We start from the raw sequence: 16,510 nt of genomic DNA on the forward strand, positions 1-16,510 counted from the left end.
AAGTTGAGAATTATGTTTTATTTGGCAGAATTAAGCCCGGAAGATAGCCTCTCACTTATTCTAATGTTTTTATTAGCATCTGTTAGACCCATTGAGGGGAATCAGAGACCAGAAATAAGGCTTCCCAGACCAGTTTTTGTTTGTCTGTTTTAAATTAAAGGAGTTCTTAGGTTAACCATTATATATTTTTCCACCTTCTAATTTGTTTCCCCCACCCCCAAAGGTACCAATAAAACAGCGCTTCATAATGAAAGTTCTCTAAACATTGATCAGTTTAGAAGTTCCTCCAATTTAAAGGATCCATAATCTGGCCATTAATGAGATATATGTAAATAGTGGACTCAAATCAATAAGACGCAAGAGGCATCCCCATAAGAAAGTGTGAAGGATGTAGCCTTCACAAGATCTAGAAAGTTTACTCCCCAAAACAGTCTAAGAAAGTAAAGGTCTTCACTGTACAGGCTGATGCAACAGAGGTGAAGACGGCAAAAGCCGCTGAGAGTCGGCACAGTCAGACAGAAGACGGCTCAGAATCCCAGTCTGCTTGATTGCCAGATGTGTATCATATGTGCACCTCTCAGATGGCAGAGACCAATTTTTGAAAACACACACACACACACACACAAAACACCTAAGAAGATCAGGTAGAAGATTTACACCTCAAAGACACAGGAGGAGAAATGCAAGTTCCCCCTAGAAGAGCTTTTGGGTTTTGGGGGGGTTTTTTTGTTTTTGTTTTTTTCGGTACACGGGCCTCTCACTGTTGTGGCCTCTTCTGTTGCGGAGCGCAGGCTCCGGAAGCGCAGGCTCAGTGGCCATGGCTCACGGGCCCAGCCGCTCCGCAGAATGTGGGATCTTCCCGGACCGGGGCACGAACCCGTGCCCCCTGCATCGGCAGGCGGACTCTCAACCACTGCGCCACCAGGGAAGCCCCGAGCTTTTGTTTTTTTAAGGTCAGAATTCTGAAAAGATGTTTTATCAAGCCGGCTTTTTTTTAACTTAACGGCATACGCAATAAAAGAGCCCTATATTGGCCATTTTAGGTTGAGATCTCCTTTGATATAATTTTCCTGATTAATTAGGTACTTGCAAGTATAAGACATGAATCTGGCTGGGGTGTTAGCTGGAGTTTGGCTTTCTGATGCCCCTCGTTTTTTCTGTTTGAGAGACTCTATTTCCCACTTTAAAGTTGAATTTGTTGAGGATAAAAGTTCCTAGTGGAATTGTGTGGTGGGCCAATGTGCTGCTTGTGATCTTAATGCCTCTAGGTTTCTACCCTAGAGTTGTTTCAGCTCTTCATGTCTCGGATTCTCCCTCCCAAGCACTGTGGGTGCTCAGATCACGGAACGGCCGGTTCTTATTCGTGCAGAGAAAGTTGTTTAATTAAAATGAGTTGGTTTCCCTGTTAGCAAGTCCAAGCTCGCTCTGCTTGCCACACGACAGGCCAATAAATCAGGAGACGAGGTGCTGAGGCAACAATACGACTTTATTCGGAAGTTTGGCAGCCTGAGAAGATGTTGGACCAGGGTCTCCAAAAAACCACCTTATGGGGTCTGGATGCCAGTTCCTTTTATAGAATCTGAGAGGGAAGTAAAGTAAAAAGGGCCATCAGTCTTGCAAAACATCTCCTGGAATGGCCAGCCTCGGGGAGGGGAAGTGTTAATTTCTTCTTTCTTGCAGCCATTCACAGGTGGGCAGGGTTCCCTGAGGCAGGCCATGATGTACGATTATAAAGGCTGAAGTCCAAGAAACAGATCCAACATGGAGTCAAAATTGGCTCTTCCCTGTTACAGTTCCCCACTGTGAATGTGCATTCCACAATCTTGTGGGACAAGGGGTGACCACCATTCTAACTGCTCAGTCAGATGGATCTTTCTGGGAGTGTCCGCCATTGGTGCCAGTGATCCAAATGATGAGATTTGTCTTCTTTTGTTCCTATTCGGAAGTGTCTGCTTTACACCTGTAGACTTAAAAAATATTCACAACCTAGCAAGTTGAGAGTTATCGGGAATTTTGAGGTCTTCAAGCCTGGGAGGCCACATCTCAAGTTAAAAATTTTAGCGTTTTTCTATGTATGAGAAGATGCAAGTGTCTGGGCTCACTGAAATCCTTCCTTTGATACGTACCACAGCCATCTGGGGTCTGTATCCTGTGTTTTCACATTATGAGTTTCTTCACGGCTCACCATAGGAAATGGCTGCAGTCTGATGCCTGCTAGATGGCAGGTATTCTTCTCCTTCCTGAGTTTCCTCAGGGTTCACCGGCTGACATTGGAGGGGAATTTGACCAATATTTGGGAGACATGTCTTGATCAAATTTTGTCCCACAGTGCTGGGAGGCTCATCCCAGGTCAGGCGAAAATTGTTGATATGCCACTCCAGGTGCTAATTTTTGGATTAGGCCCTATTGATAATTAAAGATTCTCTGGATCCTCTGTCTAATTATGATCAGGAGACATTTTCCCTTGTTGCTTCTTCCCATACGTAGAATCACACTATTACAACTATTTTATGTTATAAATGTGAGAAGTGTTGCTGGGGGCCTGGTTACACACTAGGCACTGTAAGAGACAACAGTCTTATGAAATAGACAGGATATAAGTAATGCAGCTAGTAACACTGACAAAGACATAGTGCAGCAGGGAAACACAAAGCACAAACAATTTTGAAACAAAGAACAAATTAAAACGATTAGTATAATCGTATAAGTATATACGATATACGTATAAGTGTATACGATATATATAAGTATATATATATTACTAGTTGTAATTCCAGTTCCAATAACGAGTGACCAAAGGAACCATAACTGATTTAATGAGCCATCCACACTTTCACTGTACTCGCCATGCATACTTAGACATGCATGGCTTAATCTTTGAGATAAGCATATGCTACTGGCAGGATCAACCCGGTAGAGAGAAAAAGATAAATGTTTCATCTTTGTTTACAAAGGCATACTTTATCAACTTGTTGTAGGTCATAGCATAAGAGAAAAGGTTTTTTTCTGAAAAACAAAGATTAAAGCCAGTATATTTCCCAAAGTCATAAAGTTATAAATCATATTTACCAGTTCATTCAGTCCCATATTTACTAGTTCACTGATTAATTCCTGTTGATCCAGTTGAAGTTATCAGGTTTTCCATTAGTTTTGTCATTTGTCACGCAATCCAGTGATATTATCTGAAGGCTATCAGAAACTTATATTTGTCAAAAAGTTCCTTTTTATGAGTCTTCTTGAAAATCTTCATTTTGTTAAAGCATCAGGACAAAACTTAGAATAGCATGGTTAAAGATTTGAGTACAATGCAAATAGCAGGAAACTGATATTTCTGTGACATATAACATTTTAGAATAACTAGAATTATAATTGATAACATATCAGGACATCATATTAGCTGTTAAGGATTCTGTATAAATTTTGGAATATTTATATTAAATATTCTATAACCTAAGGTTAATCTCCAATCACTTGACAATGTTTCTGAAGTAATTTAACATACCAAATAAACTTAGTTTGACATTCCTCTCTGAGATGTCTCAGAGATGGTGTTTCAAAGTATCCCAGAGTCAGCTGGAGGCTAAAAGGCTTTAGTCAGATTTTGATATTTGGGAAGTTTGTTAAAAATATCAAAAATGTTTTAAAACACAACAGGGGGGCTTCCCTGGTGGTGCAGTGGTTGAGAGTCCACCTGCCGATGCAGGGGACACGGGTTCGTGCCCGGTCCGGGAGGATCCCACATGCCGCAGAGCGGCTGGGCCTGTGAGCCATGGCCGCTGAGCCTGCGCATCCGGAGCCTGTGCTCCACAACGGGAGAGGCCACAACAGTGAGAGGCCCGCGTACCGCAAAAAAAAAAACAAAAAACAAACAAACAAACAAAAAAACACAACAGGATCATAGGTCACTGTGAAACAATACTTATTCATTTAACCAAAGTCAGAAAATGATTAAAAGAAAACAAATACGGATCACCTAAGGGCACAGAGACTCATACAATCTGTTATCAAAAAGGATCACTTCTAACAGAGAGAGAGATCAAATTCCTCTTGTATTAGCTTACTTAACAGAATCCATTTACTTAGTTAACTTCAATCTAAATTTAGTTAATCCTGACCTTGTATAAAACTTTCTCAGTAAAATGTAATTCCATTCCTCATACCTTCTTAACTGAAAGCACACATTCTACCATACTGAAATGTTTTATTATTTTCAATAGCTTTAATTACATATTTAAATTAGAATCCCCGACTCTTAAAAACCTTAATTTCTAGTGAAAATCAAGAGATAAGTAATAGTTACCAAAATCTGGAGAGAGTATTTTAGATGATTTTTAGAACATAATTATTCTTATAGAGTTTACCTAAAAGCTCTTATCTCGTTTCCATTTACTTTAAAGTTTCATCATATCAAGTTATTTCTCTTGCTGACAAATTTGCAACAGGTATAACAAGATTTTATTTAACTTCTATTAAACCTAGGTGCAGTGAAAGTATTATACTTAATGTTGATGGCTCTAAAGACATGCCTATATTAATTAGATCAACAAACAAACATTAATACCAGGTATTAATTTAATACTAAATATTTCCCAGTTCACGTGAACCTGAAAATTCATTTATCTTAATTTCTCTTGTATTTAGAATTGTTTGGTTTGTAAGCACTTACTTTTCTTTAAGCTAATTAAATAGAGATCATTTACAGATTAACCGCAGCAATGTTATCCAAAGACAAAGACACATACAGACACACAAACAGAGAGATATCATAGCTCTCATTTCAAAATTTCAGCCCTGAGTCGGGTACAGCAAGGTAAAACCCATCAATTTACAAAAGAGGTTGGATTAAAATTGGGTTTCTGGCAGATGGAACAAATCAACCTCACTTGTCTAGATGGCTAAACCCTTTTTACTAATATTTATGGAAAACAGGTTCTAAATTACTTTACCCTCTTTTTCAAAATTTGCATTTTAAAAAGATGGCAGAGTTAAGGGTTCCTGAGAAGACCAGATAGGACATTTGCATCTCAAAGATACAGGCAAGTTTCTCCTAGGATGACTTTGTTTCCCCTTTGTTGGTCTCTGAGCAGACAAAGCCATTACAATCTTTCGGGCCTTTTTCGTATTTCTGTGGGTACTTACGTTCAGCCTTTTCGGCCGTATCCCTATTATTGAAAACCAAATAAGCCCATTGGAACAAATCATTCATTGGAGTCTGAGGACCAGCAGTTGCTTTCTGAATTTTGCTCCTGATGTCTGGGGCAGACTGGGCCATGAAATGCATAGCCAAAAGGTCCAGTACCTTGGGGTAGGAGGGATCCACATATGTTCGGGACCCATGGCCCTGTAGGGTGAGGTCCCCTAGTTGGCATTCTGAGGTTGTAAGAACGAACGGTTTTGTACTTCTCCAGAAACTCCCTTGACCGGGATAGGCTGAGAAGTTTTCTGTGCCACCTTGGTGTTTACCACAGAATATGTGGCACCCATATCTATTAGAAAGTCAGTCAACTTGTTCCCCACTGTCAAAGTTACCCGGGGCTCCTGAGGGGACATTAGAATTGGACGCCTCAAGTCTAAGGGAGTCCCCTGGCCTCTTACAGGATATCGGCGCAAGGGAAATTGCCCTGCTGCGGAAGTGGCTCCCGGTCCAAATTGGTTGCTCTATTGGGTCTTAGATGGTGATACTAAACCAGGTTCCTGTGCTCCAGGGGTTACTATAGAAACTGCTATTTGATCCCCATGGGTAGGGGAACCAGGAGGTGGTGAATATGTTGGCAGCAGGGGGGGTGCAGGTGGAACACCTCCTGGTGAAGCCTGCTCAGCCACTGGGGGAGCTGGATAGGCTGGAGGGGGGGTTACGTTTTGAAATAACATGTCCCCACTCTAATTTTTTCCCTCTTCCCCCTGTAGAATACGTTCCTTCCTAGGTTTTCTTTCAGATCGCTGCACCATAAAGTGGCAGCCCTCGGACTCCTTTTCCTCCTGATCCAATAACATAAATGCTTCTACATACGGAATCTCATCTCTTTTCCCTGCTCTTTTGCAAAACACTCCTAACTGCGAGATCGTATAACTGAGTGAGCCATTCAGGGGCCATCGTTCTTCTGATCCTAACATATATTGGGTCCGCACCCTATTACAAGAGTATATCATGTCTTTCTTAGTCATAGGCTCACGGCTATGTTTTGCCCATTTATCTAATATACTCCTCAAAGGGCTCTCTCTCGGGATAGATGGAGTATTTCCCATTTTTATAAGTTTGATAACACCAAAACACAAAAGACGCAAATTACAACACAAAAGGCACAAACAAATTCTAGCATCAGTGCACACAAAACCAAAACAAAACCAAGACCAAAACCAACGAACTAGTTCCCAACGGACCAGTTCCCAAAATCAGGTCGAGTCCAACAACAATTCCCCTCTCCACCAGGGTGCCCCAACCAAATTGGCTTGTCCCATAAAGGAAAAGCCCAAACAGAGGGGGGAATGTGTTCCCTGTGTGCACGCCAGAGCGACTTACCCTCCAAAATCGAGTCCGTCGACTCGTAGAAGTTTGTCGGTTCCTTGCTTCAACTGCCCAGTGCTGGGGTAGCCGGTGCTGCTTCAGGGAACTTTGAAGGGAAGATCCTCAGGACAAATGATCCTGGCAGCTGCTAGGGCCTCGCCCCGATATTCCCCAACGGGGACCTGCTAGCCACGAGCAACAAGGTTCCCAGCTGGCTCAGCCAGATTTGTTACCGAGTCCAAGCTCACTCTGCTCACCGCACAACTGGCCAATAAATCGGGAGACGAGGGGCTGAGGCAAGGAATACGACTTTATTCGGAAAGGCGGCAGACCGAGAAGATGGAGGACTAGGGTCCCCAAAAATCCATCTTATCAGAGTCTGGATGTCAATTTCTTTTATAGAATGAGAGAGGGAAGTAAAGTAAAAAGGCAGAATAGAGGGGGAGAGGCGGGGAGGAAGTAAAGTAAGAAGGGCCATCAGTCTTGCAAAACATCTCCTGGAATGGCCAACCTTGGGGAGGGGAAGTGTTAATTTCTTCTTTCTTGCAGCCATTCACAGGTGGGCAGGGTTCCCTGGGAGAGGCCATGATGTATGATTATAAGAACGAAAGCAGGGCTTCGCTGGTGGCGCAGTGACTGAGAGTCCGCCTGCCGATGCAGGGGACATGGGTTCGTGCCCTGGTCCGGGAAGATCCCACATGCCGCGGAGCGCCTGGGCCCGTGAGCCATGGCCGCTGAGCCTGCGCGTCCAGAGCCTGTGCTCCGCAACGGGAGAGGCCACGACAGTGAGAGGCCCGCGTACCGCAAAAAAACAAAAAAAAAAAAGAAAGAAAGAAAGTAACGAAAAGCAGAGGCTAAAGTCAAAGAAACAGATCCAACATGCAGTCAAAATTGGCTCTTCCCTGTTGCATCCCCGTGGGACCACTGCACAGTGTGAGGACTTGCCTCCACCACTCCCGCAGGTTTCTCAGTTGCCTGAGAAAGCCCTTCTCGGCCAGGAGGAGATGTCCCTTCTTCGGAGCTAAAAGCTCTCATGTTGCACTTTTATCCCAACACGTTCTCGCACAGGCAGCTGATTTGAGGGAAAACGTCAGGTCAGCCTCCTCCCTGACCACTCAGCCCAGCCTCCTCCCTGACCACTCAGCCCAGACCGCTCAGCATCTTTCAACTGAGCAAATCCCAGTGGCTTTCAACTGGGCTCTCTTAGTATCTTTCAAATGCGGAGGCAGGTACCTGTTAGACACCACCAAATAAAACTCAGGATCTTCAACCAATAATCAGGAGCTCCAAGAACCAGGAGAGATTCACCCGAATTTGTCTGGATTCTCCGAGGAGGCAGATGGGCGCCAGAGGCCTCTGCTGGTGCAGATTCTAGACCCTTGTAGAGTTCAGGTGAAGGAGAGAAGTCTGCTCTAGGTCCCTTCGTCAGTCACCGAAACTGTCGACTGAAAAAAAATGCACAACCTTGTCGACAAAAATTGATAGTCAATCAATGAAAGAAGTGGAAAATTTTATTCGAGCCAAATGAGAGGATTATAACCCAGAAACAGCATCTCAGAAAGCTCTGAGAACTGTTCCACCCGTTAGATGTCAGAGTTATATAAGTTTTTTGGAGCAGAGGGCTCTACGTTAAATGACGTATTATTGACAGTTTACACAAACCAGACCTAAATGTCATCGTGGCCCCTTAAAAGATCAAGAGGAATGTTATCTTTTAAGGGGTTGCCTTGTTGATGGTAGGAGAATGTAGCTCTTTATGGTGGAGCAGGTATGTCTGACAATGGGGGAGGTTTTGTCGAGACATAAGGCAGATACACCATGCACACTAGGCAGAAAATTTTTTGTTTAAGTTTTTCTTGTCTTGCATAAAATATGAATTTTATTTCACAGCCTAAAAGTTGAAAATTGTGTTTTTATTCAACAGACTTAAGCCCAGAAGACAGCCTCTCAGATAGCTCTGAGGGACTGCTCCGAAGTGGCAAGGGAAGAGCCAGGATGTATAGGAGTTTTTGCAACAAAAACCAGGTGGTCAGGACATCAAAAGATTACTGTTAATTAAAGAAAACCAGACCTCTCAGGTTAATGAGTTTAGCTCTTTTCTCTGTACAAGATGCCAGAGTCGGGCTCGTTGAAATCATTCCTTTGAAATGCACCTTAGCTATCTAGGGCCAGCATCCTGTTCTTTCCATTCCTGAATCCCCTCAGGGTGCACTGTCGAGGGCCGCTGCTGTGGCTGAGGGGGCAGCCTATTGTCTCCATCCTGAGCTCCCTTAGCGCTCGCCTTGGGGGTGGCTGTAGGGCTGAGATGGCTGCAATATCCTTTGTTTGCTGAAATGGCAGGCAGCCATATCTTTGTCTACAATTTCCACCCCTTCTATTTAATGCGTATTTTGGTGATCCTATTTTTAACTTAACAGAGCCCTTCCTTCTTCACTTTTTGTTGTTCTCTTTTCAAAGCCCTCTCTTCTCATTTTATTATAGGTCACCTTGACTTTCTCAAGATGAGAAGTTTAAAGTTACATGTTTTCTTTTACCTGAGTTAGTTCTGTTTCCTAAAGGAGACTTTTCTTTCTATTTTTAATCTTATCTTTGTTTATCACTTTCATGCTGCTGGTGTTTTTCATTTGTATAGTGATCTTTAATTGTTCATATTTCAAAGTAAAGGCTAGGTTGATTTTTCCAGGTAACAGATGTGGGTTACCTCTGCTGTTATTATATGCAGCTGTCATTGCCCACTAGGTCTCTCCCATGAATAAGAAGTTGAGTTGAGTATGTGGCAGAGATAAGCAGACAGAGGGGCAGGCTTTAGGCTGAGAGCCTTTATATTTAAGGATTAAAAGAGCTTTATTCCAGGATGCCTACTTCTACCATAGCATCCCTAATTCTCTCAAGGGAGTTCTTTCCTTTTTTTTTTTTTTTTTTTTTTCTTTTTTTTCCTTCAGTGGGTAAGAAAACCCTCTCTGTTTAGTTTGGAGAATGGCCGCCTGAATGTCTCTATACTGTGTTTGTGGGAAGGGATGGAGAACTGGTCTCACTCCATAGCTCCCTCCTGTATATTTTGTGCTACAGCTTCTCAACTCCATTTAATCCATCAACACACTTCTATGTGCAGTTCATCTTCCAAAGCTTTTTTTTTTTCATCTCCTCTACTGATCTTCCCATTTTCTTTTTTGTTATGAGGCTTTTCCCTCTTATTAGTCTTTACTATCATTTTATTAGGGCCTCAAGGGAGAGGAAAGATAAAAATATGTTCTCAGAACACCATCCTTGAAGCAGACATGCTCATGACATTTTTTTCCTCCACTAGCTCTTTCCTGTGGGCTTCCTGAGGCCCCCAAGAACGGAATGGTGTTTGGCAAAGAGTACACGGTGGGGACCAAGGCTGTGTACAGCTGCAGCGAAGGCTACCACCTCCAGGCAGGTGCCGAGGCCACAGCAGAATGTCTGGAGACAGGCCTATGGAGCAACCACAATGTCCCCGCACAGTGTGTCCGTGAGTCCTTGGGTAGAGGAGGGGGGTGTGTCAAAGGGCTGGATAAGCAGCTGAAAAGACTCCTGCAAGGAGCGAGCTAAAAATCCAGCAATGGGAAAAGACATGGCCGTGGAAGCTGGGGACTCAGAGAGCTGAGGCAAGTGGGTACTGCCATCTACCAACCTGCGTTCCCATTTGAAACTGTTTCAAAGCACTGATAGACCATTGCTCCCTGAGATGTTTCCATAAACCATCACAGAATGTAGGAATGACTGGTCCACTTCCTTTTAGATGGAAAAACTGTCAGAAAGTTGGCATGAATGTCCTTTGATCACGGAACTCCAAAATAACAGAGATATACTTCGGTTTTAAGGCCAAAGTCACACACTGGCAGCCTAATGGGCTATATCTAGTCTGAAGATACACGGTTTTGTGTTTTTGTTTTTGTTTTGCTTTGGTTCTTTGGCCTATGCAGTGCTTTATTAAAAATTTTTGAATTTCTTCCCAACGTTTTAAAATCAGAAAATTTTACATAAAAATTCGTATTTCTAGCTTCTCTTGAAAAAGGCAGACCTGACCAATTGAAATTTGCAGTCTCACATCCACAGTCAATACTGACTGAGTGCCACCTCCCTTTCTTTTTTTTTTCTTTTTTTGGTGGTACGCGGGCCTACTCACTGCTGTGGCCTCTCCCGTTGCGGAGCACAGGCTCCGGACGCGCAGGCTCAGCAGCTATGGCTCACGGGCTCAGCCACTCCGCGGCATAGTGGGATTTTCCCAGACCAGAGCACGAACCTGTGTCCCCTGCATCGGCAGGCGGACTCCCAACCACTGCACCACCAGGGAAGCCCTCCCTTTCTTTTTTAATTTGGCAGATCTGCCCACCCCAGCTTGCTGATTCCCCACCCGGCTCACTTCACTCATTGACCACACCTGCCTGGGGACGAACGGCTCTTGGATTCATCATTACTGCGTTACGGTCTCCCAGTCCCCAGCTCTGGGTTGTCAGCGTCTTCCATAATTAATTTATTAATCCTCTCTGCTTTTTACCTCCCCAGCTGTGACCTGTCCCGACGTCAGCAGCATCAGTGTGGAACACGGCCGATGGAGGCTCATCTTTGAGACGCAGTACCAGTTCCAGGCCCAGCTGATGCTCATCTGTGACCCTGGCTACTACTACACTGGCCAGAGGGTCATCCGCTGTCAGGCCAATGGCAAGTGGAGCCTCGGCAACTCTATGCCCACCTGCCAAAGTAAGCCCAGGAGGGCAGGGTGGGCAAGTTTGGCACAGTGCCTACACCCTGAGCCGTCTCATACCTGGGCTGAATTGGGGGTGGGGGAGAAGAGGAGTGTAGCCAGGGACTGCAGTGACCCTCCTTCTGGTCACTCGCCTGGAACCAGGAGCTGGGGAGAGGCCCATTCCTTTAAGGAAGCACTTCTCAGCATCTTGTCGTCTTATTAAAAAGCTGCCTCTGTCCAGGTGAGCATCCACTAATTCATTTACTCCACATTCATACCAGGTATTGTAGAGGTATGAGGAGAAAAGGTTGTGGTTCCTGCCTGCAAGGAGCTGAGAGTCTACTGGAGAGGCAGACAAAGAAGCAAGGATAATAAAGTGTGATAAGACCTATAATGGGAGTGTGGATAGGGGGAATGAATATAGCGCAAGGGACCAGGCCACCTATGTGTGCCTGCCTGTCCTCCATTGTAAGTTGTTTTTCTTTGGTTCTTTAAGATAGTTTCAAAGGTCAGGGTTCCTGGGAAGCACCTCTGAGATGGAGGTTTGTTCGGGAATGCCCTTGGGATCACCACCTGGGGAAGGGAAGGGGAGGGGAGAGGGAGGGGAGGCAAGAGGAGGAGAAGAGGTGGGGCTGGGAAGATGGAGAAGGTGATCTCTGATGCAGTATCAGAGAAGGCCTCAGCTGACCCTGCAAAGAGCTCTGAATCTTGGTGGCCCTTCGGAATTGTCACAAGTTAGGGCAGGAGGCCTTTATACTTCCACACTGACCAAACACTGGGTGCAGGCTGCCCCAGGAAGAGAGCATGACCTTAGGTGAGAGGACTCTTTAACCAAGGCAGTCTGAAGAGGGCTCGCAGCAAGGGGTTGTTTGCCAGCAGCTGGGGGAAGAAGTCCTTCAGTCCCAAAAGGGGGTCTGAGTGGGTCAGCACAGCATCCACCAGTAGGGATATTCTGATGCTATTTACTGAATCAGTAAAGATGTGATAGAGGAAGTAAGTGTTTGTGAAGGGACAGAAGGAGATCACTTATCAGGGCACAGGGGGACATTTGAGACTGGGTAGGAGGAGTGGTATCTTCCCAACACCTATGACCCAAGACACTGTTACCTTTGTTCATCCAAGCCCAGACTCCGAAGTGGAACCATGTATGTGACAGAGTAGGAGTCACGAGCGTGGCATAGCTTCCTTACAATGAAGGCGCTCACGTCTCAGTGCAGCCAGGGGCCGTCCGCAGTGCTCTGTGGAGAACGAGTGTAGGGCTGCTGCTGGGCTCGGCAGAGAGCACAAGGGGAGTGCCTGGCAGTGTCTGCCCTGGACGCCGAGGGGCACACCACAGAGTCGCCATCTCTCTGGCGCCGTGGTTCCTAACAAGGGTGCACATCCAAAACCCCTGAGGAGTTTTGGTTTTCTTTGATACACACGCTTGGGCCATATCTCCAGAGATTGTGAATCGTGGGTCCAGAGTGCAGCCTGGACATTTTTAAAGCTCCTCGGGTGCTTCTGGCGACACCTCCAGTTAAGGATCACGGGCCCAGCGTAACAGCACAGCAGTCACGGTGGCGACCCGTATTCTGGTCAAGAGTCCCATTAGAGTAGGTTAAACAGATCTTATTTTTGTCATTATTCTTGCTAATCAGAAGCAGCACATGTCCCGTCTCTCAGGGCTGGCTTCCTGAGCATTTTGTGGTCTTTATAGTCATCTCCTGTGGAGAGCTCCCCATCCCGCCCAATGGGCACCGCATCGGAACCCTGTCCGTCTACGGAGCGACGGCCATCTTCTCCTGCAACTCCGGGTACACGCTGGTGGGCTCCAGGGTGCGAGAGTGCATGGCCAACGGGCTCTGGAGTGGCTCCGAAGTCCGCTGCCTCGGTAAGTGACCTCCCTGGACCTCTCCTGTCCCTTTTCCCCTCCTCAGGACAGGTTAGATCTTTCCAAAGCTGCATTCCAATCTTTGAACTGAACTTTTACCTACTGTCATAAAATGCTTAATCCAAACAGCTATTGGCATCTACCATAAGCAAAACCCTGAACAAGCTTCCCTTGGAGCACCCAAACGAATGAGAAGAACTTCAAGTCTGAGGAGACAAACCTTTGAGGGGCTCTCATTCTGATCAAAAAGACACCCCCTTCTTATTGGCCCTTGTATGATGGGTGAAGCCCCAGTCTCCGCCTCCAGGGACACTTTACAGAGACACATTCCTGCAGCACACCTAAAATACCATTTATATTATTGGTTTTTCCATAAGATCTTAGGGGAAAACCCAGAGGAACTTTCTGACAAACCCAATATATATCAGCAAATTTTACATACATATGTATACAAAAATACAATATTATATGTACTATATTATATAATAAATAAATATTTTTGTCATTAGCTTGTTTTATGACAAAAATATGTCAGTGTATGACAAAAGCATAAAAAGCAACCTGGCTTACAGAGGACAGAGTTATCATTTCCCCCATGGTTAATCCAGTCCCTGCCTAAACATTAGATACTAAAGTTCTCTCTTCTCTCACACCTTTCTTGGACCCCTCAACTCCAAAGGAGGGTCCCAGCTACACAGACCCAACAGCATAGACTGGACGGTCTGTTCCAGAGTGTACAGTACTGCCCTCCCCCTGTCTCAGGCCTCTGTTAGAGACACAGTCATGAGTTATTTCCAAACAGAGCCAAAAAATGCTAGTGGAAACACGAGAAATTCACTCTACCTAAACCCCATTTAAAAAAAATAACTCACCTAGGTTTATATTATCTGTGTTCCTTGCCGCTCAAGAAAGAAGGATGAATTTAGCTGAGCCACCTGGTCTTACATGGTTATTTTCAACACGACCAGATTTTTTTTATTCCTTTTCAAATTCTTTTCCCATTTAGGTTGTTACATAATATTGAGCAGAGTTTCCTGTGCTATACAGTAGGTCCTTGTTGGTTATACATTTAGAATATAGCAGTGTGTACACATCAATCCCAAACTCCCTAACTATCCCCCCACCCCCACCCCATTCCCCGTTCCCGCTGGTAACCATAAGTCCGTTCTGTCAGTCTGTAAGTCTGTTTCCGTTTTGTAAATAAGCTCATTCACAGCTAGGCTTTGACTGCCTTAATGAGACCACGGTGCCCTCCATGCAGTCGATGCTCTGGAAATGCTGGCTGATGAGAAAAAGAGGGGGACGTTCCCAGAGGCAGGGCAGTAACAGTGATCGTTTCTTACCCATGTACAGACACAGAAACTAAAGCTCAGAGATGGGTAGCCATTTGGAATGCAACCTTGGGATTTGGGATTGCCAAGTCTTCAACACCACTTCTATCACGTCTAGGATTCCTGAAGTCAGTCCTGGATGCTGCAGTCAGGGGGAGGTGGGAAAAACGATGGGTGGTCCTTTTCCCCACCGTCCATGTCTCCCCCTCCCCTCATTTGACCAAGTCCCACCTTATTTTCTATAAGCTCCTCTTCAATTTACTCTCTTTTCCCACATCCCACCAAAGCTGGACACTGCGGGACCCCTGAGCCCATCGTCAACGGGCAAATCAATGGGGAGAACTACAACTACCGGGGCAGCGTGGTGTACCAGTGCAACGCCGGCTTCCGCCTGATCGGCATGTCTGTGCGCATCTGCCAGCAGGATCATCACTGGTCAGGCAAGACCCCTTTCTGTGTGCGTAAGTATGGTACCCACTCTCCCTAGTCACGGGCTCAGGTGCAACGTGGACTTTCTCTTGTGTTGTCTTGATTAGGTTAGCTAGAGGTTTTTGTATGTTTTGTTAATGTTTTTCAAAGACAATAATTACAGCTGTTGTTTTCAGTTTTCTGCATCATTAATTATTGCTTTCATCTTTATTATTTTCTTCCTTGTGATTAACTTCTTTGATCATTTTCTTGCTTTTGAATTAGGAATTTAGTTCATTTATTTTCAGTCTTTCGTGTTTATTGATTATTATGGATGTAAGTGTTTAAAGCTATAAAATTTCTTCTGATCACTGCTCTAATCATACCCCACAGATTATAAAAATTAGGGTTTTATTATTTCTCAGAAATTCTGTAATTTTGATATTAATTCCCCCTTTTGCCTAGAAGTTTTTTTTAATAAGAGAGTGTGTGGTTTTTATTTCCAGATGGAAGGACCTTTTGGATTTTTACATTGATATTCATTTCTAATTGATTGCACTGTATATAATATTTCTACTTCATGGAATTTACTGAGGCTTCCTTGGTGGCCTAATATTTGATCAGTTGTTATGAATGTTCCATGTGCATTTGAGAAGAAAGTGTATTAGTGTGTTAAGTTCTATGTATAATCGTAAGACGTGCCTTATTGATTTTGTTGTTTATGTCTTCTGTATGCTCACTTCTATTTTTGTCCACCTGACCCGTTTTGTTCTGAAATTTGTGTTTCAAAGTTTTCTTTCATCAGTGTTCTTCTATTTTTTCTTACATTTCCCGTAGTTTCTGTTATGTAACAGTAATTGCTTTATTTGGTAATAGATATTCATAACTATTATACCTACATTGCAAATTGTGGTTTTAGCCTTTAAAAAAATCTTCATTATCACTTTTAGTATTTTCTAGTTTGAATTGTACTGTGTCTAATACTATTAGGCTTATGCCCGCTGCTCTCATCCTTTGCCCATTTGCCTGGTATACCTTTAACCACCCTTTATTTTAGACTTTCTGAATCACTTAAATTAGATGTGTCTGTTATATACATCATAGAGTTGGGCCTTGCCTTCTGAGCCAGTTTGAAGATCTTTTTCTTTTAATAGGTTAGTCAAATTCATTCACATATATTGTTATAACTTATATGTTTGGTTTTAATTCTGTCATGTTTAATTATTATGTGTAAAATATAATACACATATTTCTTTCTTTCTCTGTATGATGTGTTCTCTTTGCTTTTTTTGCTTTGCTTTTTTTCTTTTTTCATTTGATATTTAGGAAAGGTTATTAACTTGTATGTCCCTTTCCTGTAATCAGTGCATTGACATACCAGGATCCTTTTTCAATATGTTCACATTTAAGATAGACTTTCTCTTTCTAGCAGTGACTTTAGATCAATATTCCCCTGCTCCCCTCCTCTCTTCTCCTCTCCATACAGCCTTGCTCTCTACAAAGGCTTGCGACAGAAGCATGAGAAATAGTTCTCCCTGGGTTTAGTGTTTATTTTTCTACTTACACGTAACTTAAAAGTTTACAGCATTGTCTGTCTTCTAGTTATGCTGCAGGCCTGGACTTTCTACAGTTTAATTTCTTCTTCTTGTTAGTCTGCATTTTGGGAATTTAGATGGCCACTGTTT

At 43.9% G+C, this 16,510-nt stretch overlaps 1 protein-coding gene across 1 annotated transcript in view; it reads left to right on the forward strand.

Annotated features, from left to right (window-relative positions):
- Window positions 1-16,510, forward strand: part of CSMD2 (CUB and Sushi multiple domains 2) — a 669,690-nt gene that overhangs the window by 600,126 nt on the left and 53,054 nt on the right. Inside the window, exons 50-53 of the mRNA XM_060142710.1 lie at window positions 9,813-9,998; window positions 11,036-11,230; window positions 12,913-13,086; window positions 14,705-14,878. Of these exons, the coding sequence (XP_059998693.1) occupies window positions 9,813-9,998; window positions 11,036-11,230; window positions 12,913-13,086; window positions 14,705-14,878 (729 nt within the window). The remainder of the gene's footprint in view (window positions 1-9,812; window positions 9,999-11,035; window positions 11,231-12,912; window positions 13,087-14,704; window positions 14,879-16,510) is intronic.

This window comes from Lagenorhynchus albirostris, chromosome 2 (assembly GCF_949774975.1).
Source record: "Lagenorhynchus albirostris chromosome 2, mLagAlb1.1, whole genome shotgun sequence".
In the NCBI taxonomy this organism is placed as follows: domain Eukaryota; kingdom Metazoa; phylum Chordata; class Mammalia; order Artiodactyla; family Delphinidae; genus Lagenorhynchus; species Lagenorhynchus albirostris.